Raw genomic sequence first — 24901 nt, forward strand, 5'->3', positions numbered from 1 at the left:
CATTCCACCTTGGGCTTTTATTATAGGATTATTGCCTTAAAATTCAAGTTACGTGAACAGGCTACATCTTGTTTAATGTGAATGCCAAACCCGTGGATGTGTCAATGCGGACCTCAGCCAGAGCCCCTCTTTGCGCTATAATAAAATCTCTTACTATAAATCATATGATTCCTGCAGGGACTTGTGTACTGCATAGTCATTTTGCCAGTCACCTCTATCTTCTCCGTTCAAGTATCGTCGTCTTGTACACTGTGCTGAAATATGATAAGACTAGTACATGTTTTGTTATATGGGAAATGTCGAGAGGTCTTTGCGGTGTAATAAAGTGGTTCAGGTGCGTCACTTTCTACTGCGTAAAAACGGCGAAGTGCGCCTTTTTTGGAAGTCATATTAGTCAAAAAAAAAGACTGTAGTCGTGAGTGTCGAAGTGCCTGAGTCAAAGCACAACTGTATTTTAACCTTGTTGAAGGACAGCTGTATTTACTGACGTATGTAAATGAATATAGGGGAGGTCCTTGGGCAAAAAACACACACTGAATCAGTTTCACATTGCAGCCCCGGAGTTCCTGCGTGGAAGGAAAAACGAGACGTGGCGAAATCTGGTGAATATCTGACTGCAGCCGTATGCTCCGTGTATAATTTGTGGGATTTGTGAATCACTCTGGTGTAGTCTTGGGAAGTGTGTTTTTTCCTCTTCTTTTCGGCTAAATGGGTGATCACGCATTCGCTTTGCAGTTGCCTGGTCCCTCTAACATCATATCCTTGTCGGAGTTGTCCCAGTTCATCAGATACTACAGCAGCCCAGCAAGCCCGGTGTATGATCTCCTGAATTACAACAATAATAATAACTCCTCGTCTCTGTTTCCCCCCGTTTCAGCTCAGCAAACCATGCAGGATGATTTACTGATGGACAAAAACAAAGCCCAGCCTCACCATCAGCAAGATCCGACGCAAGTAGACCCTCCTCCCTCCACCCCGACCCCGTCATCGGAGCCCACTTCTTCTTCATCGGAGTCGGAGAGCCCGTCGACCGGGAGCAACCAAGCGGCTTCAGCGCTGAACATCAGCAGCAAGGACAAAGTGCCGATGGAATCGCCGATCCTGCCCGGGTTGAGCTTCCACCACCAGCCACAGGAGACCGGCGGCCCCCTTTCCTCCCCTTCCTCCTCGTTTGGGAGCACTTGGTCCACGGGAACCTCAAACGCCGTGGACGATAGCTTTTTCCAGGGAATACCCTCGGTGAACGGGACGATGCTTTTCCAGAACTTTCCCCACCACATCAACCCGGTCTTCGGGGGTAATTTCTCCCCGCAGATCGGCCTGGCTCCCCAGTCCCAACAGCATCAACAGCAAGCCCAGCAGCAGCAGCCGCCGCCGCCGCCGCAGCAGCAGCAGCAGCAACAGCAGCAGCAACAGCAGCCCCAGCAGAGGAGATCCCCTGTCAGCCCCAGTCAAGGCCCCTTCCCCCAGAGAAACGCTTATCAGACCATCATGAATAACAGCAAAGGGTCGTCTTCATCTGCCTCATCGTCCGCTTGGAATAATCACCAAAACGCCGGTTGGAGCACAGCCTCCAACCCCTGGAGCGGGCTGCAGGCAGGCAGGGACCCGCGCAGAGCTGTGGGCGTCGGGGTTGGGGTAGGGGTCGGAGTCGGAGTCGGGGTGCCGTCACCCCTGAACCCCATCTCCCCCATGAAAAAGCCCTATACCAGCAATGTTATAGCACCCCCCAAATTCCCAAGACCCGGTCCCCTCACCCCCAAGCCCTGGATGGAGGACAGCGCCTTCAGGACTGACAACAGCAACAACATACTGCCTTTCCAGGTAAATACATTCCCAGTAAGAGCAGGCCTAGGCCTATCTGTATTGCTTCAGCCCGTGTTTAAAAATGCTGACCTCTTTGACATGCTATCAGTTTTGCCCCATCGGTCGACCTCTTAAAATATAGGACGATTTTTTTCCGATGTATTCTGCATGAATATTAAAGGAAAACTATGAGTTCCTGAGATAAAAATACTCCAAAGTAGGCTAGCCTAGGATAAGGTCACCCTGAACTCATCAGTAGCCTACCACTGATTCAGTATGTGTCCATATATTATAGTGCTTAATAGGCCATTTATGTCATATTCAATTTGCAGTTAATGGCACGAATAATATACTATGTTAATACATTTTCCATAGCCTATATTCTGCAGTGTTTTTCACACAGTCACTACAGGTTGCTATTAGGATGCATTCACAGGCATGCGTTTTGAATTGATTTAAGTAGCCTAATTCAACATAAAGAGAACTCTGTTTTAAATGTACGATATACCGAGGCTGTGTCAAATGGCTTAGTTGGATTGACAAATGACCATCGGGTTGTACCGATGGCTGTCAACATTGTTATATGGCTTGTATGCTGGCAGATTGTGTTGTGGAGGTCGAATACATCGAATGACACAGTGAGTCCTTGAAGTGTTAACCATCAATCATACATATCCTTCTGCAATCAAAGACAAACACCCTTAGTCAGTCCTAGAAAGAGTCGCTGTGCACGGTATACTGCAGTAAATAGTTAAATTTCCTCTGCCAGCTCACTCCGTGGGATTTAAAGGACACATGACGCATTCAGGTGCTCCTCGTAACCTAATTCAGACCGACAATACCTGTGTATGCACACTTCATTACAAGTTTGCCCAAATGGTCACGAATGATTTCTTGTAATCAGTGGGAAAATTTAAAATACCTATCACTAAGTTATAAGACAGAGTGAACTGCAGAAAGAATGTGCTGCAGTGGAAATAGGAGAAACCACGAATGAGTCATTAAGTTTATGTCTGTGTAGGGTTGCATTTAGACTTATTATTAAATTACACCAACATGTAGTCATAGTGACACCAACGATAATAATAATAATAATAATAATAATAATAATAATAATAATGATACATACGATAATAATAACAATATTAGTGATAATAATGATACTAACATGAATTACTATTATGTGTCAGTTTACCCGTGCCTTATAACACGATGCCCTTGCTCTCCCCTCCTTATCTCCGAGAAAATTCTTTATTTTCCTTTCGCTACTTTCAACATTGCTGGCAGTTCATATGCGCTCTCCTCGTAATTGCGAAGTTTCCGGCAGTCCCTGAAAGCAACATTCGTTCTCGCATTTGATTGGCTTGTGATGGGATAGTGGGCGGTGTTTGACCCCGGGGATGGGAACTGAGCGCAGGTCCAATCCGGTAGGTAGGGGTACACATATCACAGAAATAAGAAAGCGATATAAAGCTCTTATTTTGAGTTTTGACAACAACGAAAAAAAGATCATAATACAAGTGTTAACATTGATATATGTCTGTGTTTCTGCTGCGAGGACGCTGCATGACCGTAGAAGCTAAATTTATTCAGGGTCAAACATGCTAATCGACCACGAATGAACTTCATACGTTAAAAAGGAAAACGGACAGTTAAGCTAACAAGCAATGTAGCATTGTTGCACGGTGTGCCTCTTAACAACAGTAGTTTTCTCGATAGGTGAATATGTGAAAAAAATGTTGTCAGAGGAAGGAGCCTATCTGGTCATTGACTGAATACAGATTTATGGCAGTTTCAGTTGGACAAAAATGTGCACATTGATATTAACTGGGAACTTTCTGGTGTTATATGAAGCGTATGAATATACGTAAATTCCACAAAAATGATCTGGCCTCACCAGCACTACAGTGGACAGCATGTCTGTTTCCTATGTATTTCAGCAGGCAGTCTTTCCCTGAATGACATGTCTCTTTGCAGAGTAGACTAACATGAGCAGTCTCAATACTGTATGGCTTTTTCACATGGCTTGTCATGTGTTTTCCCCATGTTTAGCTATACTGCCCGACAAACAGGCCAACATAAACAATAAGCCAGCCGAATACTCCCCTCTTACTTAAAAAGGAGCACTTGTTCACCCGGTCAAAACAAGGACCCAGGAGAACGCAGTGCAAGTCCAAATGTTAACCTGTTACTGCAGAGAGGACTACATGTGCAGACGAAACACAGCCTGGTGCAGGATGAAATTCCAGCCGGGTCGAAACGTATAGCCTTTTGAGGAGATAATGATTGAATGTGTGTCAGTCAGGCCTCCCTCGGCTTTATTACTCGGTTTCCTCTGCCGAGAACCTCTATCTGTGTTTTCTTGACATGGCCATCTTACAGCTCTAGTTATCACCGAGAGACAAGGTCACAGGGCCACATATCATGCTGCATAGAGTGGTCTGTTTACCGAAGTGAAAATCAGGCGAATAGCAGAGATGAAGTACAACAGTCATCAGTGCTTGCATGTGGACAAGCGTTGCCAGATGAAACAGAGGGGTTAAAGTGACACACTGGTGCCAATAAGGTGCTTTGCTCACAAATTATATGTTCTCATTTGCAGTATAAGCGTGTCATGTTATCTCTGATAGGGTGGAGGTTTCTCTCTACAAAACAAATCAGACAAGATTGACAACTTGTTGTTTCCATTTCAATTACTTTAATTTCAGGTGTGATGTTTCAAGCATGCACCTCTTCCTCAGACTTGCCAAAGCTACACAGAGTGACACTGTTAAAATTATAGCCCACATTTAAGGAAAATGTAATTCGATGCATTTGTTGCACATTAACATTGATCAGTCCTTGAACAAAAACACCTTAAAGAGCCATTCCAGTGATATGAGTGATGCTTCTCCATAATGATGGGGGCCTTATGAAAGACAGATTTAATAAAAGAATTGTCCAAAGCAGTGCAATATACAACATATCCTGACTTTTTGCCCCATGTGTATGTCAAATTTTTAAAAATCCAGGATCCTACATTTCCCATAATGCAATTTAATGACATCTTTAATTAGACCTTCCCTTTCAAATCCCATTACCCTGTTTTGTTTAAAGCAGAAACAGGGACAACTGGGGGTAAAACTAGGGCTGAAACTAACGATTCTTTTCATAATCATATTAATCTGCCGATTTTTTTTGATTAATTGTTGGTTTATAAAACACCAAAAAAAAGTAAAAAAATTCACTGAAAGTGATGTCCTGTTTTCGACCAATAGTCCAACCTTGTTATAGTTTTTGAAAGAGCTCGCTTGCCTTGGTGATGCAACACGATCTCTAGTTCACACTTAGCTGCTTAACAATTACACCCATGATTGGAGAAGACTTGTCACCAGGATGCAAGGTCATGGTGCCACATGTCAACTGGCCTGTTTACTGAAGTGAAACTCAAAAGGCAAATCGCTGAGCCGAGCAGCAGGCGGGGTACACACACCGGCCCTGCAGTGTCATGTGGACAGCTGGTGACAGGTGTAGTTGTTGTCATTCTGTAGATCTCCCTCAGTATTCTTCAGATGCCGCAGAAGAAACGCAGGGTGAAATGTTGAGTCCCGTGTGCCCTGATATGTGCTCGTACTCGCCTGCCGCTGGCTGCCTCTTAAAGGCCGAGGAATGTGCGGAATGCAACTTAACATGTCAGTGTGAGGCTTAAGACGCAAAGTCACATGAGCTTCTCAGGAGATACCTTAATTTGAAATAGTGCTAGTGGTGACTCTTGTGTGGTTGCCTCGTATCAGATCAAGAGGTTTGAAGTCAGCATGCAGACTGACAGGTTGAGTCTCACACTCAAATGCTGTCTGATGGTCATACAAAACAGAGGGGCCTCAACAGGTTTGAGGGTGTAACCCCTGCCATTTACATTAAGAACTTTTGGTGGTTCAGCTTGGTTCTTGTGCTGTACTGTATATATAATATAGTTTAGGATTGAAAGGCACAGCCAACTGCTGGAGGCACCAAGGAACAGAGGGCATGTTAGTTCATGCTCATTGGGAATGCTCAAACATGAATTAATTAATCACCAGTCAGTTAACAGAAAATTATCAAAATAGCCAATCATCTTGGTAATTGTTTAATTGTTTAAGTCATTTATCACACAAAAATACCAATTTTTTACTTTTTCCAGCTTTTTTAACCTGACGGTTTGCTGTTTATTTTTGCATGTTGTACTGTCGGCCAGAGAAATCAAGCAATTTGAAGACATCACCTTGGACATATTTTTCACTATTTTTTGACATTTTCTAGACTTAACAATTAATCAATTAATAATAATAATGATAATTGTCAGATTAACTAATAATGAAAATAATCATCTCTAATTGAAACAGGTTCTTGAAATCTTAAAGGGCATAACTAATGCTAATCATATATTTATCCAAAGATTTTATATGTTGGGTGGCATTTCGTGGATTCAAACAGACTTTGTGGAAACACATTTTTTAAGAGTCAGTAGTGTAATGTGCAATCTAAATATCGACTGGGATACATGTGTATTTGTCGTAACTTTTAAGGCTTGTATTTCTTGCCCCATTTTGTTTGTCAAAAAAATCCATAAAAATTCATAAAGTGCATGTCTGTCAATCATCTACTGAGAGCGTGATGTCTGCGTGTTCCAGGACTGGGCTCACATATGTAATCAACCCTCACCGACGCAACCTTAGCTGTTGCCACCATTATCACTTTGGGGGGAGGATAAATTTTGTCTTCACCGGGTATAAAAATAATTCAGCAGAGGCAGGGATATATAGACGGGGCAACACAGAGCAGGAGAGAGAGAAGCCATCCGTAACTGTTAAGCTAAAGGAACTAGAAGATCTGAATAATGAGTAAACAACAAATGCCAGCAACTGGAAATCAGACATTACTCATCATACTTACTGCAGCACGTCAGCACAGCAATAAAAGCCCTGTTAAGAACTAAAATGTGTCTGTCCAATGAAACGCTAGAGGGCTTTTAATTTGAAATGGTTTCAGGAAGTGTGTTCGTAATGATGAATAATGCAGTCATTTTAATTGGACAAACTGGAGCAGATCAAAACGAGCCGTCCTACTAAAATACTATTTGAGGACATACAGTTGTTGAAAACTGTTGTGAATTCTCTGTAAACGCCCCCTGATGACATAATAGAAACTGTTCGCGCCAAATTATTTTTAAAGAGAAACCGCCAATGGGAAAAGTCCAACACTCTACCAGCCGACCAATGGTGTAACTTCATAACTCACTCACTCAACTCACTCACTCACTCACTCAGTCACGGACATTCGCGGCTATAGCACTCGCCTGTGGCTAGTCCAGCCAAAAAGAATTGACTGTTGCTCACACATTTTATAGAGTATAAAGAAAAAAAAACAATAAATTATAAATTCAACTGTTTCTGAACCTGACATTCCTTAATCTTACTGAACAGACTTTCTTCATTAAAAACAGGTACTCAGCCATATCTTAAATGCTTAGTCTGTTTCTTATCATGATCTCCTCATAAACACTTATAAACTCTTATATCTTGTTTATGGGTCATGAGGAAAGATGAGCTGCAGTGTAGTCAGGATAGGTCAACTTGAACCTGCATTCCACACTCTGGAAACTTATGTGATGTGTTAAACAATGAAGTCTGTTTGGGACTTTTGTATATGCTACCTCTTTAGGTCATTTGACTACAGTGAGCTCTCCGACCCCCACCCGTCATCCACATGTGTCAGAGGGGAGAGGAGAGGGAGGAAACTAAAAGCTCAGCATTTTAAGTGTTTACCGTTTGTACCAAGTGGGCAGATTTTTATCTACGTGGCGCTGTCGGGTCCAGAGTGGGGGGAATAACACTTTTGAATGCTCAGCCGAATGGGCAACAATAGCTGTGGTGTGCAAACAATGTGGCCCCGGCCCGGGCTGCGGACACAGGACACAGCTGCCAAGGCTGCAGCCTCCAGCTCCGGCTTCGCGATCTCGGCCTTTACCTTTGGCACACATGTCATTCTAATAAATTCATTCGCACACAGTGGGCGCCTTAACATTTCATCAGTGGGCGCTTTAACCTTGAGGTGTTTGATGTGGTACCGGCTGTCCAGTCCAGGACTCGATAGGACCGATCTGCTTCACAGCATCAGGAAATGAGTTTGGAGAGGTTTCGTAAATCACCGGGGTAAAATACCCACCTAATGACAGTGTTACTGCTGCAGCACAAACAGAAGTTTAGTGCCCCATCACAACCACAGCACCCGACTCTAACTCTGAGGGCAGTTTCAAAACCAGCTGCATCAGGTGGAACTGAGTTCCTGTAAGACAGACTTGGCAAACAGGAAAGCACTAAGGTGCTTTCATAACATTTTTACATAATCTTCAGCTATTGATTGATATATTTGTAATTTCATAATACCTTGGCTGTCACTATAACTCAGATATTAACCTGTGAAATGACTGATTTGAAAATGATTTAATCTGCTCTTGAAAGGTTCTCTAAGTTGGAACTAGTGCTGCAACTAATTATTCAGGGTTTCTCCTTTGCATCGGCCGCTGAAATTTCACATGGTTCGTTAATATTCACGACGAACCTCTGAGCTTGGACTTTCTACACTGTGCACAGCACTGACACAAAGAGAACTGTACCATGCACCTGCAAACAAATACACGCACACACAGTGATGTCACCATTCAACAGTCCAAAATAGGCTGTCTGCGAGTGTGTACGCTCCCCCAGAGCCCTTCAAGTGTCAAAAGCCCCCATTAAATTAACTCATACACCACAAGGTAAACATGTATAACCCTGTAAATCTGTAAAGATTCTAAGGTTGTTTTAAGCTGTTCCTCCACGTATATTAATACAGGTCCGGTGTAGCGCACTTGTGAACATGAACGATTTTGATTCCAGCAGGACAAACTATGACTAATCTTACAAATATTTTATTCATTAATCAATAAATGGCTTTTTTCTATAAAATGTCAGAAGATAGTTAAAAATGTCCACCTCAAATTGCCTCTTTAAAACTAGAAAACCAGCAAATAATCATATTTGAGAAACTGACCCACAGAGTTTTAGCCATCTCAGTCTTAAAAAATGCTTAAATGTTTAAATGATTATCAAAACACCGGTTTCTTTTGTTGATTGACTAATCCAATAATTCAGTGACTGTTCCAGCTCTAGTCAGGTCTTCTTCAGTTGTATGGTAGTGACATCTGTCAAAATAAATAATACTCAGAGGGTCACAAACAAAGTGAGGAGTACTTCATTGATTACAAGAAAGGCCAAGGAATAGCTGTTTTGATCATGGCTTTAAGTTGCCCCACTGTTATCCCCTCACATAGAGTTGACGGCTGAGAAGTCCTCCACTAAATGACACAAATCAAGAGCGATGAGGCTCCTGAGGGCACAATCCTGTCTCTTCTTTCACTGTCACTTTTTGACATGAAAAGCTTTAAGGTTCCCCTGACCAAGACTCATATCTCCTTTTCAATATCTACTCTATTCTCCATCATCCCCAGGGCTGACACATACTGTATATCTCCTATTTTCTTTAAAACCGTAACATTCAATCTAACGTCCTGAATTTATATTAGTCTAGATTAGCTAAGAATGCATCCCACCCTGTCTCACTGTTGGTATGTGCAAGTTGTTGCCTTGAGCAAGGTAACCAGGCAACCAAGGAAAAATGTGCAAGTTCAAGTCTGAAAGTTTTTAAACATGGTAAAGCTTCATTGTGTCCTTCATGCATGGCTTTCATAACTGTTCCTACTGTTGTTGATTCAGAAATAACACATAAAATAGGCATTTATTTACTTCAGTTAATTTTTATTTTGTCATATTTAACATTTATTGTACAATTTGATTTTATGTTATGCACAATATTTACACAACTTTGAAAGCTGTAATATTAGTGAGTGTGTTTTTTTTAATGTACAGCATATACTGTATATTTATGAATATATACTGGTAATGCTGAATGTGCCTTGTGTGTTTTTCATACCTGATGGTTGCAGTACAATAGAATCAAATTTTATTCATATAGTTCAATATCAAATGACAAATTTGCCGCAAGGGGTTCTACAGTCTGTACAGCATACAACACCCTTTGACTTTCGACCCTCAAACCCATTCTCAAATCAACTGGAAAAATAATGGAAGAAACCAAGAAAAACCTCAGGAAGAGCAACTGAGGGCTCCCTTTTCCAAGAAAGTCATGTAATAGATGTCGTGTGCACTGAGCCCTGGTTGTCCATACTATTTCCTTCCCTGACTCTGATCCTAACCCTCTTCCTGTTTTGCTGTGTTGCAGGACCGGAATCGGCCCTTTGATGCTTTTAGCTTGCACTCTTTGGAGAATTCCTTAATGGATATGATAAGGACTGACCATGACAAAGGTAAACCACACCCTGCCGGTGGCCCACCAATGACTATCGCTGATATTATATGGAGGAATCATTTTGCAGGTTAGGAATATTCATACGTCCATGCTTACAGTACTTTTTTTTTTTGTGCTTCATGGGCATATATCATCTCTGGGTACATTTGTTTTTCTTTTGCTCTATTTGCCAATCTGTCAACCAATCCAGTACGGATCACCCTGTTCTGTTTGAAATTGAAATGAATAATTAATATAATGAGCCTTACCTGCAAAATCTCACACAATTTCTGTGTGTGTGTGTGTGTGTGTGTGTGTGTGTGCGTGTGTGTGTGTGTGTGTGTGTGCGTGTGTGTGTGTGTGTGTGTGTGCGTGTGTGTGTGTGTGTGTGTGTGCGTGTGTGTGTGTGTGTGTGTGTGCGTGTGTGTGTGTGTGTGTGTGTGGGGTGGAGCAGAAGTGCAGCAATCTGCACTTGTGGTCTTAATGCATTTTCTTTTGCCCCTCTTCTGCTGATTGGAACCAATGGATCAAGTGAACGATGTCATGTGACCTGTGTTTTTAACTGTGGAGTGATTGAGTGTATTTGTGGTTTATGTTGTTGCTGTTATTAACTGACATGATTGCCACAAAGCAGAATTCAGATATCATACTTGGGAGGTTTGTTTGTGTGTGATTGTGGGCTTAGACATGCCATGACAGATTCACAGCCTGAAGATCAAGTCAGTGTTTTTAAGCAACCTCAATACACAGAAACAGTTTTCTTAACAGTGAAATGCAGATTCAGACCAAAATAAATTAGCGTCATGCTGTTTTATCTCCTGGGAAGTATAGAGAATTTATTAAAACATGAAAACAATGTTAAGAAATCTCTCTCACTGTCCTTTTAAGTCCATCAAATGTATGTCAGGCCTTCTAAGCAAATATTTTTGTAGCAGAGGTCACGTGTCTATTGTAAAAACTCCTGTCTCTCAGATGGGGCCCTGTCAGGTTGAGTGTAGGTTTTTCGTGCTCTCCCATCCTCCCATTTTAACAATGGAAAGATCGGTGGGAGGGGTATATAATAAGCAGAGCATGTCTCTTTCTCATGCTCAGGGTCTGTTTTCCCAACCTTGTGCTGAGAGAGCATTGTTACAGCAGAATGGTTATCCTGGCCTGGCCCAACTTTACTGGAAAGGTGTTGTAATGTCCTGCTGGGCTTCCCCTTGTGATTGTTTATCAAAACACAACAGAGACAGTGGAGATACAAGGAAAGACCAGGAGGGTGCTACACGGATACACAGTCCTACATCTCTCTTTGCTTGTTTACCCCTCTCGTCGTCATGTTTACTTCGTGAGGCTGCAGTAAGCAACCATGACGACCACAGAGCAGCTCCACGCTGCAAGTATCCGCACTCACTGTCAGAGAAAGAAATGACCAGGTACACCGTCTTCTGAATAATCAACAGCAAAAAGGCTGAGGAGGTTATTTGGACCACAAGGTTTTGCTCAAACTGAATTGTTTAACAAACATTGCACCTGGGATTTGCTACTTGACCAAATCCTGACTGGTGTGAGCCAGTTTGATGGGAAAAGCCTCGGGTCGAGTCAGGTTAATTTGTGGAAATTTAATGCCGAGTGGGGAAAAAAGGCAAGAGATAGTGCAGCAAATGTGTTGACAAGCTAAATGTCAGTAACAAAAAAATAAATGTGGCAAAGATGTCCCTTTGGTTTTCAGTAGCACTTGGGTTAGGTCAGGTTATAAAGGCGCAAGCCGGGTTCAGGTTAGCCTGATCAGCTGACTGAATTATCATTTCTTTTGACTCGATTCTATCATCCTGACATTGTGTTCATGTCAGGTGATTTCCTGTCTGAAGGGAAAATGTTTCCGCCCCATTACCAAAGTAATTTTCCGTTGACACTGAGACTGTCGTAGCAGTGGCCATCAGTTTTATCTGGCTGTCTTGCTATTTTTCTGATGCTATTCTTGAATGAAGCTAGGTAACACGCTAGCTATGCAAGAAGATGACATCCACATTCTTAATTCCCTCTACTAAGCGCTGATTCATCGATTGTTTCTGTAACTGGTTGAAACATCTGCCAACCCCAGACCTGTCTGAATTGCCCAACAAATCAGAGATGTGGGTGGAGATTCACAGGCCTGGAACCAGACTAGATTCAGGTGTTGGTTTTAGCCCCATGCACCCTCATGCTGCAACAAAGACGACAGAGCATTTAGTGTTGCAGTTGAGAGTCATTAGTTGTTACGCAGAGAAAATGTCATGGACTCATCAGGGTTTTGTTTCCCGCGGCCAAGATGAACTTGACCCCATTGTAAGACTATGGGCAAGGATCATCTTAACTTAAAGATGTATTTGGGAAACAGGGCGCAGGTAATAAACAGGAATATGTTTTTTAGGTGCTTTCCGAACCTCATCAATTATTCTCACAATCAAAGAAAATATGCACCATACAGACAGTATGATGTTGTTACTTGAATTTGAAAACATAAGTGATTTACTGTCTCTTTTGATGTTGGGTTATTTTGTAAGAATTCACAAATCTAGTTGGTAATTCTCAACTGAAACTACTCCTCCTTTGACCAGATACCGACCTAGACAAGTTAATAAATTATCTTTTTTTTCATCCAAGTTGTTTCTGAAGCCAACCACTGTTGCTGTAAGTCTGGCATCCCACTTTGGAGATACTACCCACAAGCTGAGAACCACCAGTAAAAACCAATTGTCCCAGTAGACGCAGATTTGCATCCCCAACTGGAATGGGTCCCACCCACATCCATCCCATCACAGACATTTCTCACATACTTCTCATTGTGATGGGAATAGTTGTTTTTCCTTTAGTGTTTCATGAGTCCCTGTGTGTGTGTGTGTGTGTGTGTGTGTGTGGTTGTGTGTGTGTGTGTGTGTGGTTGTGTGTGTGTGTGTGTGTGGTTGTGTGTGTGTGTGTGTGTGGTTGTGTGTGTGTGTGTGTGTGCGTGCGTGCGTGTGTGTGTTTTAAAGGAGGAGTGCTTGTACTGTAATGAGAATCAGCGGGTTTTCTAAAGGGAGTGTGAGATGACCCCACCCACACCCTCTTCTCTCTCTGTCAAGACAGGGAGGAGGGCAACCACTTTTTTTCTGAGCACTTGTTTGGAGAAGAGCCTGCTTCAAAGCGCGCGCACGTGTGTGTGTGTGTGAGAGAGAGAGAGAGAGACGCTCTATTCTTGCGATACTCTCAAACTTTTTAAAAGCTCTCTACCTCTGGGTGAGGGGAACGGGGCCACAGGGACGTCTGAACAATCTCCATTTCTGCACTGCTTCACACACACTGGTCTGCATGTAGTTGCTGAACTGGGTCAGCTGAGCTCACGTGTGGAGAGCCAGGCACCCCCGTACTAACACACACATAAGAGATTCTCCTTTTGGCCTGGAAAAACACCACTGATTTGACAACAGCTACCACCACTGCTGCCAGCAGTACTGTCACACACACACACACACACACACACACACACACACACACACACACACACACACACACACACACACACACACACAGGATACACTCATTCAAATTGTTTCTGACACAAATCAACTGTGACATTTTATGCAAACCACTCTCACCTCACACACTGTTTCAGGCTTACACTCATTGTTAGCTATGACACAGACAACTCAGCAGACATGATACTGTTTCTCACACACACACACACACACACACACACACACACACACACACACACACACACACAGACCCCTGCTATCACTAACCACTTGAGATACTCATAAGTGTTAATAAGTCCCCTAAGTCCTCATAGAAGCTGCATGTGGACCCCCCCCACCCCACCCCCACCCCTCCACCCACAGTGTCTCTCTGAACACACATACTCACATTGCCTCAGCTGGTCTGACTCACATGATCTTTCTCATGCATCAGTTACAATTTGCATCGTCTCATTGTGTGTGAGAGAGCAGCTTTTAGACGACTGAACGCCATTAATTTTAATGTCACTCTACACCCACTTTAAGTAGAGCTGCAACTTGTGATTATTTTCATAAAGACTGGAAACTTAGCCTAGCACAGAAGCTAGCCTGGTGTGGAAGCTTAGCCTTGCAGGGAAGCAGGGAGAAACAGCTAGTTTTGCTAGAAAGAAAATATGCCTACTATCATTTCTAAAGCTCACAAATTAACACATTACATCTTGTTTGTTTAATCCATCCAAGAGATCCCAGAAAGTAAATAAGCATGTTTCCCAAAATGTCAAATTATTCTTCATTGTCAAGTCTATAAATGATCACAAAATGAAATTTCATACAACTGTTAAAAAACCCCAAAGTGAATCAATTTAGATTCACTTGCAGAGCGTGCATCCTAAAGATGTTTGGAAATTAATTTGAGAAATTGCTTAAAGTATTTAATCAATTCATTAAAACCATTGACCAACTATTATAATAAGAATAATCAACTAACCATCTCAGCACAATGCCTCCACCTGGCTTTACACAACTTTACACAAGCCGTTTTCCATTGATTTTTACAGTCCGTGTTGTGTTTGGTTGTCACCAAAAGATAGTAGGGTCCCGCTGTAACTGCAGTAGGTAGTTGAGGGAGCGCAAACACTGGTGCTGTTTGACTTTGTGCGTTTGTTGACAAGAGCATTGGTCAGTGGATAAGAGTTGACACATCAGGAGGAAAACAAGGATTGCACGCGCAATACAGGTCAAAAGAGTAACAGTGTGATTAGGCAAGTGCTTCAATGATAGGAAAGGTTGGGTATATAACTTTTCTTGAAACTTTTGCATAGATACTGCCCAGACTTTGCACTTTATGTCTCTACTTAAGGTAAAATTGTGGTTTAAAGGTCTTCAGGAAGTTTTGGTTTAGTAGAAAGGTTAAAAGATAAAGTTTTGAGTTAAAGGTTCAGACCAAGAAAAAAAACTTTCTCCGTCATAACTTGGTCCTTTTAAAGATCACATTTGTTGAGGAAGCCTGTGTGAACGTTTGTCTTTGTTTAGGTACGGAGAGGGGTCACGCCAGCTTAACTTGAGGTTAAAGGTCAATATTTGGCTGGGCTGAAGTTTGGCTGACAAGCTGGACTTGACCCTTTTAACTTTTCAACCCATGTAGTTAACAACACTTGAGATGATCTCAACCGTGGAGGGAAGCCCCCTGTACTTTAACCAGCCAGTAATGACTGTATAGAGATAAGATGATGTGTTCGTTGGCCGTGTTAAAGGTTAAATTGCACCTTACCTCCAATAAACTACACTGTCAGAGTGTTATGTTTTGTTATGGTGGAAAATTCATGACTCCTGCAAGCATGACTGAGCTAATCCAGTCCAGGCAACAAAACAAGTCTGGGCTTGTTTTGTCTGTTAAAATCACGGTTTGTTCAGATCTCACAAACCATGAAAGCGTTACTATCTCTGCCAAGTTGTGCATCAGGCTTAACTAGATTCTGGAAATCCTCTTATTGTTCTATGAATGCCATTTAATAGTTTTATGATTATCACTTTAATGAAACATTGAATGACAGTTGGAGGTTGTCATATTTCTGGATATACTTCTGGAAATGTGCTATAAACCTTTGTGGTTTGTTCTGTACACAGTTTTGTATAGTTTCACGTGTTATGGCTTGATAGCTAAAGGAACCTTGGCCCTGTTGTAATCGTCTGGTCAAGGGTTGTTGGGTTCAGCTCGGGTTGGTATGAGGTGGAGGAAGTTGGACACTCTTGACAAACAGAGACACACAAAACACCTCTCTCACCGGGTCTTCTCACACAAGCATCCATCCCTCTCAATCTTTCCAGTCCTCTGTTGAATGTGTGCGGAACACAAGTCCCTCTGTGGGTATTGTCATGAGTCTTACCCCTTTCTGCTTATGTTGTGTAGGTAATTGAACGTTTCTTTGGCAAGAGCGCAGCTTTGGGGCACCCTGCTGCTGTAGTTTTTTTTCATCACGGCTAACATTTCCACTCTTTCTTGTTGGTACACCCAAATTACTCTCATAACTTTGGCTCGAGCTTTCTCCCATGAATGTTATTGGGGGCTTAGATATGTGCTATAATGTGGACCAGAGGGAGCAAAATGAGACCAAAGCAGTTGAGACGAGCGCCAGGTGGGATGCAGTCGAAGGTATTCAGCCATGTGGAGTCTAGTGAAAATTGAACCACTTTGGCACTTCTGCAGCCTCCAGTAGTTTTTGATACACATAGACCAAAGGTCCAAAACCTATTTTCTTTCCCTTCAAAACCTGTGCACCCTAGAGGGGACCACATAGTGTGTCCAACACAAAGACCATGATATATCTGTGATGATAGATGGGGTTGTTGATCAGTACCAGTACCTCAGCTGTAACTTCACCAGATGATCAGATTTTTGGCTTCTGATAATAAACTGTGGTCTCACATTTTCAAGAACTGGAGATAGTTCTATGAGGCAGTTTGCCCTTGAGCCAAAAAGAGCTAATAAGAGAGTAGTATTGTTATTAGTACTTTTAAGCCTCACTCTTTCCTGTTGTTGATAGCAGCTGATAAAAGATATAAATGTCTGTAGACCCCTTAAAAATATACAGCTGATATTGATTTCAACCTCATTTCTCCTGGTATACTGCAGACTTTTAATCAGACTGTTTTGCTTAAACCCCAGAGGCCCCATGCTCCCCCACAATGATTACTTTGGAGCACCCCATTTGGGCACCAGATCCCACTGGCTACCTCCAGCTAACCTATCCCCTACTCTTTATCCCAGTTCTACCAAAGCGGTCACAGCGAGGTCACTGTCCAGTCTGCAGATTGTCAGGCAAGTGAAGGGGAGGTGCTGTTGGATCCATGCCTAAGGAAACGGATGGTGTGTCTCTCCCGAGTGGCTGCTGCTGCTGCTGCTGTGCGGCCATCATGGGGAGGTTGAGAATAGCTCAGGCTCTCGGTGAGGAAATGTCACCAGAACAGCAGCGGCAGCGGCAGCAACTCGGGGGCCCCTCAGGCCCTGCCACTCAACTCCTGGGGGAAGCAGATGGCACATGCCCAGAGCTATTTAAAGGCTTCAGGAGGGCAACTGTCCCCCTCTATCACCCAAAATGACTAATGTAGATGAAAAGGGAAGCACAGATCAGATCAGTGTTTGTCCAAACTTTTGCCCTCCTATCAGCAAAGTCACAGCTTTGTGATTGTGAATGTGTTCAATGGATTGTACTAGGTGTGACTCCTCTTCTTTCACTTAACCAATTGCAGTGGGACTAAGTCAGAGTGCACGTTCTGCTATAGAGCTGTCAGGGATTTTCTCTCAAGGACACTTCAGCCAGTGAGACATTTGGGCTTAAACCCCCTAATTTGGTTGGCGGACTAACACATAGACCACACACACGTTTACCAATAAACGATTCTGTGCATCTTTCCCTTGGATCTGTTGAACTTGGAAGAAAATCAGATGTAAGGCTGGTGGGACAGAGAAAGCTGTGGACAGGTGGAGAACTTTCTGGAGAGTTAAAAACCGTCAGTGTCAGGATGTAACACTGGATTTCCCTCCTTTTGAGTGCCTCCAGTCTTTTTCTCCTGATAATAAGTTGTGAGGAGTATGTGACACTAGGCCACATATCCATATGTCACACAGTCCACGTGTTCATACAAATGTGTTCATGAATGTCTGGGCTTGTCACATTCTATTTGCCCCTAAGCCCTATTGTTGCCTAGATTGTGATTGGCCAAGAGGAGTGTGGAAATCCACATCTGTGGAGCTGCAGTGTGGCCGCCCCTTGTACTCCCCCTACACTGCCTCTGCGGTTTTCAGCCAGGTCTAACTGCTGCTTCCCCTCTTGTTTACGAGCCAGGAAGAGGCCCCCTTGGTGTCCCCACTATCTGTCTTCTGTGGGTGGAGGAGTTTTGAAACTTGTCATGTCATCATTGTTTGCGCCACAGCAGCTTTCAACATGCGGCCGACTGGTCTCTCAAAGTCCATGTCGCATATGGGGAAACCTATACTACCACAGAAGCAAAATATCCATTGCAGCTGTGTCCCTTTTCACCTTTACCCCCCACCAACACCCCACTGTTAACACTGACGTGATGCTCTGCACAAGCGGAGGGGCAGAAAAGGCGGCGTCTGCTTGAATCTGAAGGGTATTAAAATCTATCCAAGTGAAAATGTTGCTTCACCTGACTCTAAGTCGGCCGCTCGCCTGCTGTGTGTTGAGTGAAAAGCTTGTGTAGGTGGATTTTGACAGAGGGCTCATTTTAAGTGGTTAGGGATAAAGGGTGTGCCTCTGCGGCTGCCACTGCAATAATGATGACAGTGAGATGGCAATAGTTTGTCCTAAAACCAGGTGCCTCAGCTTAAGTGTCTTTTTCTTGTTGTGGATGATGTAGACGGAGCTAACCAGGATGACTTCCATTTAGATGTCCGACACCACCCCTCTACCCAGGAAAGCACTGACAGATGGGCCCTTGTTACATGCGCACAATGTCACCATAGCAGAATGCACGCTCTGTTGAATTCCTAGCCTTATAGCTGCTTTTGTTTGTGTGTGTGTGTGTGTGCGTGTGTGCGTGTGTGCATATGAGATATGTGACAACAGAGGAATGTGTGTGTCTCCCCCTCACTTTTCACATTTGTAATCTGTGGTCATGTTTTCTGCCATTGTGTCACGTTGGGTAAATTTGTTGTTTATTGGAGTTATGTTAAACATTTCATCACGGCTGGCGTTCGCTCACTGCCGACAGTAGAATGGAAGATTAAATGAATGTCTGTCAACAGGCTGGCTTTTATCAGTGATTTCCATGTTTTCCCTCTTTTGTAAAATTTTTTTTTTTTTTCTTTCTTTCTTTCACAGGACGTATGGGCCTCAATTTTCATCATCCTGGAGCAGACCACATAATGCCATTGAATAGTAAGTCACATTTCACTGGAGTACCCATCATCTCCTTGGAATTGTTTCACTTTTACTGATGTGTTGCTGCTGCCTTTTTGTCCTCTGCGTTTTTAAAAGAATGGGAAGTGATCTGTGGCGGGTTCCCATGAAAAACATATGACCGCACCGGTTCATGTCAATACGCACGGGGCACACCTGCCTACCCTTTGCTAAGGCCTGGATTCCCTGACACCATAAACCTTGGACAGTCCTCTTAGCACAGGCAGTTGACCTGTGAATAGCACTTCCAAAAATACTCCAACATGTAAGACTAGACACCCCCCCCCCCCCCCCCCCAGTGTCCCACCAGCCAGCAGATGATCAACAGTGACAGGAGAGAGAGAAATCAGGTCTTTATCCCACATGCTGCTACATGGATGCCTCAGAGTTTTCCAGGCCAGGCTCTGCCCTTCTGAGAGATCTTTATTTGTCTTTGGACGGGGTCAGGGATTTGATTTCTGCGGGGCTTGATTTCCTCTAGGTCTGTTAGGGCCAGTCATGTCTCCCATCTTTTTGTCCAAGACCTCATCAAAATATCAAGGTCGCCTGGACAGATCTGCAAAGCCCTAGTTTCCTCTGTGGACATGTTCAGTTGGTCCACAGGGTACGGACACCGGTAAAGGCAAGAGGATGTCTAATATAAAAAAAAAAAAAAAAAAAAAAAAAAAAAACTTTTTAGGTGAGGCAGTTTCCTACTGTCACATCTTGACAACACTGGCGCTCCTTCCTCATTTTGTTCTTTTTATCGTTCATATCCTCGGAGAACGTGTCTCAGATTGATGTTAAACTGTTGTGTCGTGGGACCACGCTCAGGCAAGCACAGATCTGCCCAGATCTTCCGAGTCTGTCAGAACTGGCTCGCTCTGTTGTAGCCTGTGATGTGTGTAGACAGGGAAGCTTTGGTTTCGACTTTAAAGTGTTTTACTCTGCGTTTCTTCTTCATTTGGTCCCATTAGCTCTGAGGCTTCATGCTGTGAGAGCCTGTAAAGGCTCTACTTTCTGTGGATGGTGATGGTAACTTGAAGCACTTGAAGTAGAGAAAAAAGGGTGAAGTAAGCATAGGTCCTCAATCCAGATTTATTGCTGTTGTTCACTTGATAGCTTAGTGGTGGTGTCTGAGGCTTTGAAGGCAAGCAGAGTAGGAGACATCAAACTCATCACGCCCAGAGGAATCACCCAGTTTCCCTTAAAGCATTTTCTCTCTCTCTCTCTCTCTCTCCCAGACATCACTCAGTTTGAAGTTGGTACTTATTCTTAACCCTCACTTTTCTCCTTCCTCCTCTCCCTCACAGTATTGTATTGTATTCCCTCTCACTGGGGCATTTGACGGTTTCCCAGCGAAACGTTTTCTTAATTTCGCCCTGGTTGCTAGGTGACTTTGTTTCTGCCAAGACCAGACGGTGAGAGTGCAAAGCTGCAGAGAGACTGCCCTGGTTTTTTTTGTTTTTTTTTTGGATTGGAGAGCTTTTTTTAATGAAAACATAGCAAGAGAGAAGAGGCTCAGAGACAATGTATTCCCTGAGAGAAGCCAGAGGGCCAAGTCGCACAATGGGGGCTCTCACAATGCAAAGGCCCATATTGGTTTTAGAGGCAATGAGTCCGCTTTGTGACTGATGAGTTTAGAGGAGCAGGCGGATCTGTTTAGTGCTGTGTTAACCCTCCTGCTGTTTGTTGGAATTTGCGCCATCTTAAGACACATGTTGCCTCCTCGGTGGTTTGCATTCACTGCACAGCGAGTTGTCGTTTGTGACAACGTGTCACGGATTAGGGAAACACTCAAACACAATCCTGAAACAAGATGTGTTTCTGCACCTAAAACTTGAGCTACACTGAGTGTGAAGGTTCCTTCTCAATCTTAGAACGGACGGACAGAAGTTGACATGGAAAAAGTTCAGTTATCATCAAATGACCAGAGGATGGGGGGAAGACAGTAAGATGCAATTGAAAGCTAATGAAAGATCTACTAAATGGACCTTGATGAATTGGAAATAATGTGGCTCTTTTTAACAAAAAAAAAAAAGAAAATCTAATCTCAATATCCACTTACTAGCTTCCTCCTGAGATTTCAAGTGAAATTCCTGGTCTTCCTCAGCAGATTGTGTTTGCGTAGTCATGGAGATAGGTTGGTCATTACATGGTGACAAATGAGTGATTTTGACACGTGATTACAAGTAGTTGTGTTGGTGGAACAAGATACAGTTTCAACCTTGACTTACTGAAAAGACTGTTATTCATTTTGACAAAAACTCTTTTTAGTAGCTTTTTTCCAGAGCTTTTGAATTCATCTCATGGTCTTTGTCAGCGGATGCAATTTGCTTAGTTGTCATGGAGATAGCTAAATTGTCACCACGGGACTTAAGTGTGGAGTTATATCATGTATTAACAGGTGGTTTTATTTGCGGAGAAGACTGTGGAATCTGTTGAAAGCTCTGGAAAAAAAGTTACTGAGTCGACCTTGACCAATTGAAAATAATTCAAACATCAGAACTCAAGGGCTTTTCTGGAGCTTTTGATCGCTCATGCAGATGGAAACTGCTCGGTTGTCATGGACCTTTTGTCACGTGATAACAGTTGGTTGTATATGGGAGAGTAGACCATGAAATATGGTTGAAAGCTCTGGAAAACACTAAATTTTTTTGTCCAAATGAACAACATTTTTTCTGGACAGTCTAAAGCTACATTTGATAAAAGTCCACAGATGACATGAGTAAAATCTACAGCTGTTATCTTTAATTTTTGAGTCACTGCAGTTAAACGAGCATTAAAAACCTGAATAAGATAAGATGGAGATAATTTTGAGGACGGGAACATGTGACCTGCTGATTAGATAGAAGTGATCACAGCGCTGTACTTTCGCCTCACCATAGATTTCGATCTGCACAGCCCTGACATCATTGCCTGCTCTCCACCCCCCACCCATACCTCTCTGCATGTTATCCTCCCTTCCCAGAGCCCTGAGGCTGCCAGCCACCTCCACACTCTCTCCTTATCCTGTGGGAAGTTTCCACTCGCACCTGGCCTGCCATACCTGACCTGAGAGCAGCTTTTAATATTTCACCAAGGCCATGATAATGACTAACCTGCTCTACCTTCAGCCCTGCATGCACTCTGCATACACGCTTTATGGCTTCATCTGTGAACATTCACTGAAGATTAGCACGGACACGAGCCATCGCAGGCTCATTAAGCTGAGATGACAATCTCCGGCTATGGGGCGTTGCATTATGCTGCTAAATATCTCAGCCATTTCCGTGGCTAAACCTCACCTATCACTCCCAACACACACACACACACACACACAACACACCATCCCGTGCAGCATCTGCATGCGTCTGCTGCCAGGGCAGGTGAGCGAGGTTTACTGTGGGGTGGTGGCCAGGCTGTATAATCACCCTCCTCCCGTTGCCGAAGCTTAGTGTGGCCATCTGTGGTTCACACTGTTGCCTTAGAGATGTTCTGGTTTTAGTTTATTTCCACAAAACCCATGTCTCTGTATCTCTTTTCCTACCCTTGTTCCTGCCCCAACCCTCTGTCTGTCCCTGTGTCCTCTCTCCTCCCCTCCCCCCTCCCACCCCACCCACCCCACCCCCACTATGCTGACAAGCAGCCCGGAGCTATGGCCGCAGAAGAGGTAACGTGTGGCATTTTCTCTGGGGTTCTGCTTGCCATGCCGGCCGTGTCTCTCTCCGAGGCTGAGGGGGGTCTTATAGTGTGGTGTCACTATCTGCTTTTCATCTGTGCTGTGATTGAATGAAATCATATTAATTTCGACACACCGTTTTCCGTGTTGTGCATTTAATCAAAGATGGGACGAGGGTCCACCAAATCTGTCCATATGAATTTTGTTTTGCTTGATGGTGAGAGGGAGAAAAACAGTCTGCCAATTTCCTTTTTTCTCCATTCTGAGTCAGTGTTCTACCTCTTATATTTATATGAACAACAGTGCAAAGTAGGGATGTTGTATTGCAAATGCATCCTGGTACAACATGGATGCACTCCCCTTTTTTTCCAGAGTCAACTGCAGCATAATTCTTCCACCAAATTAAACACTAAATCTTCTGAAATGTTAAAGCATGTCTGGTTGCAGTGCTTCCAAATTGAACTTTCACGAAGGAGTACGCTGACTCAGAAGTGATTCATCATCTGGATGGCAAAGATGGGTGCTTCCAACATGGCTCATCTCTGATTTGTTGTGCTTCTTAACTAATTGTGTCTTTCTTTAGCAAGGGGGAAGGCTGCTGTGTGACATTTGTAAGATCAATGAAATATTGGGGCCGGGGTTATGTTGTAATATGTTTTAATTGTAGTACGGCGCAGTGAACAATGTCTGAATCAAATTGAGGAGGAAAAAGTGAAGTATTTCTTACAATGTGACAATTGAATTTTTTACCACATTTCTCAAAAGGTCAAATCTCGACCCTGCTAAACAAAGTGAGACAAATGTGGTTGTACTTTGTAGAACATACTTGGACAATCAACATCACAATCAGAAAATACACTGGAATATTAAGACCAGAGGAAACCTCCCAGTGTTTTGTCTAGACTTCCACAGACTCAATGTGTCCGACTGGGAGGCTTTTACTATAACCACTGTCATTACCGGCAAATTATGTGGCTACCTGGACATTACACACACATGTGATTGTTGAACATCTTATTTTAAACACATGGGTATTAATATGCTGCTTTAACATCACCATCCACTCCTGTGGGAAGGCTTTCAACATGAATTTGGAACCTGGGAAACATTTTATGTTCATGGGTGTCTCATACTTTTGGCTACATTATGGTTTTTTTTTTATCTGTGGGAAAAGATAAGAGACTTTCAGTTTGCAGTTGCAGCTGTGGCCTTTAAACCTCTGCACCAAATGAAGATGTGATCACCTGGGAATTTTTATAGTGTTAATAATCTATCCCATGGTATTGAGAGATTTCCTGATTTAATCTGATCACGTTTTATTACGCCTCAGTGCCGGCAACATCTGTGGCCGGAGGCATTATGTTTTCAGGTACGGACCGAGTATCTGAAAACATAATGTATGCACATACAGTACGTCCTCTTCTCCTGAACGTAATGTCTCAGTTATGCCCTGACAGAATTTCTTCCATTTTTGCAGAAACATTCACTTGGACTCAAAGATGAAGTGATTAGAATTCTGAGGTCAAAAGGTCAAGGTCACTGTGACCTCGAAATACGTTTTTTTTTGGCCATAACAACAATTAATCCACTAATTATGACGCAATTTAACACAGATGTCGAACAGGGTAAAATGACAAGTGATAACATTTTATATCCAAAAGGACAAAGGTCAACTTCACTGTGACATCATAGTGTTCTGCAAAAAACACATACGGCCATTACTCAACGCTGTAACTCAGGAAGGGGAGATTGTGACCATGTTTCCTGTAACTTGACAGGTTGGCGGAGGCGAGGAGATAATTCTAGCTTAGCATATTTATAAAATNTTAAGCTGAGATGACAATCTCCGGCTATGGGGCGTTGCATTATGCTGCTAAATATCTCAGCCATTTCCGTGGCTAAACCTCACCTATCACTCCCAACACACACACACACACACACACACATCCCGTGCAGCATCTGCATGCGTCTGCTGCCAGGGCAGGTGCAGCAGGTTTACTGTGGGGTGGTGCCAGGCTGTAATAATCACCCTCCTCCCGTTGCCGAAGCTTAGGTGTGGCCATCTGTGGTTCCACTGTTGCCTTAGAGATGTTCCTGGTTTTAGTTTATTTCCACAAAACCCATGTCTCTGTATCTCTTTTCCTACCCTTGTTCCTGCCCCAACCCTCTGTCTGTCCCTGTGTCTCTCTCCTCCCCCTCCCCCCTCCCCA

At 43.2% G+C, this 24901-nt stretch overlaps 1 protein-coding gene across 2 annotated transcripts in view; it reads left to right on the forward strand.

Moving 5' to 3' along the window:
• Positions 1-418: 418 nt before the first annotated feature.
• cpeb3 (cytoplasmic polyadenylation element binding protein 3) overlaps positions 419-24901 on the forward strand; it is a 39128-nt gene continuing 14645 nt past the window's right edge. Inside the window, exons 1-5 of one of the 2 annotated variants that reach the window (XM_022743780.1) lie at positions 419-602; positions 878-1824; positions 10105-10189; positions 18974-19030; positions 22659-22682. In XM_022743780.1, coding sequence (XP_022599501.1) covers positions 497-602; positions 878-1824; positions 10105-10189; positions 18974-19030; positions 22659-22682 — 1219 coding nt within the window. In that variant the 5' untranslated portion in view covers positions 419-496. Of the gene's footprint in view, positions 1825-10104; positions 10259-18973; positions 19031-22658; positions 22683-24901 lie in introns of both variants that reach the window. The other variant, XM_022743779.1, reaches the window with a different exon arrangement.

The sequence above is a fragment of the Seriola dumerili genome, unplaced genomic scaffold (assembly GCF_002260705.1).
Source record: "Seriola dumerili isolate Sdu_G_001 unplaced genomic scaffold, Sdu_1.0 BDQW01000073.1, whole genome shotgun sequence".
Lineage (NCBI taxonomy): Eukaryota > Metazoa > Chordata > Actinopteri > Carangiformes > Carangidae > Seriola > Seriola dumerili.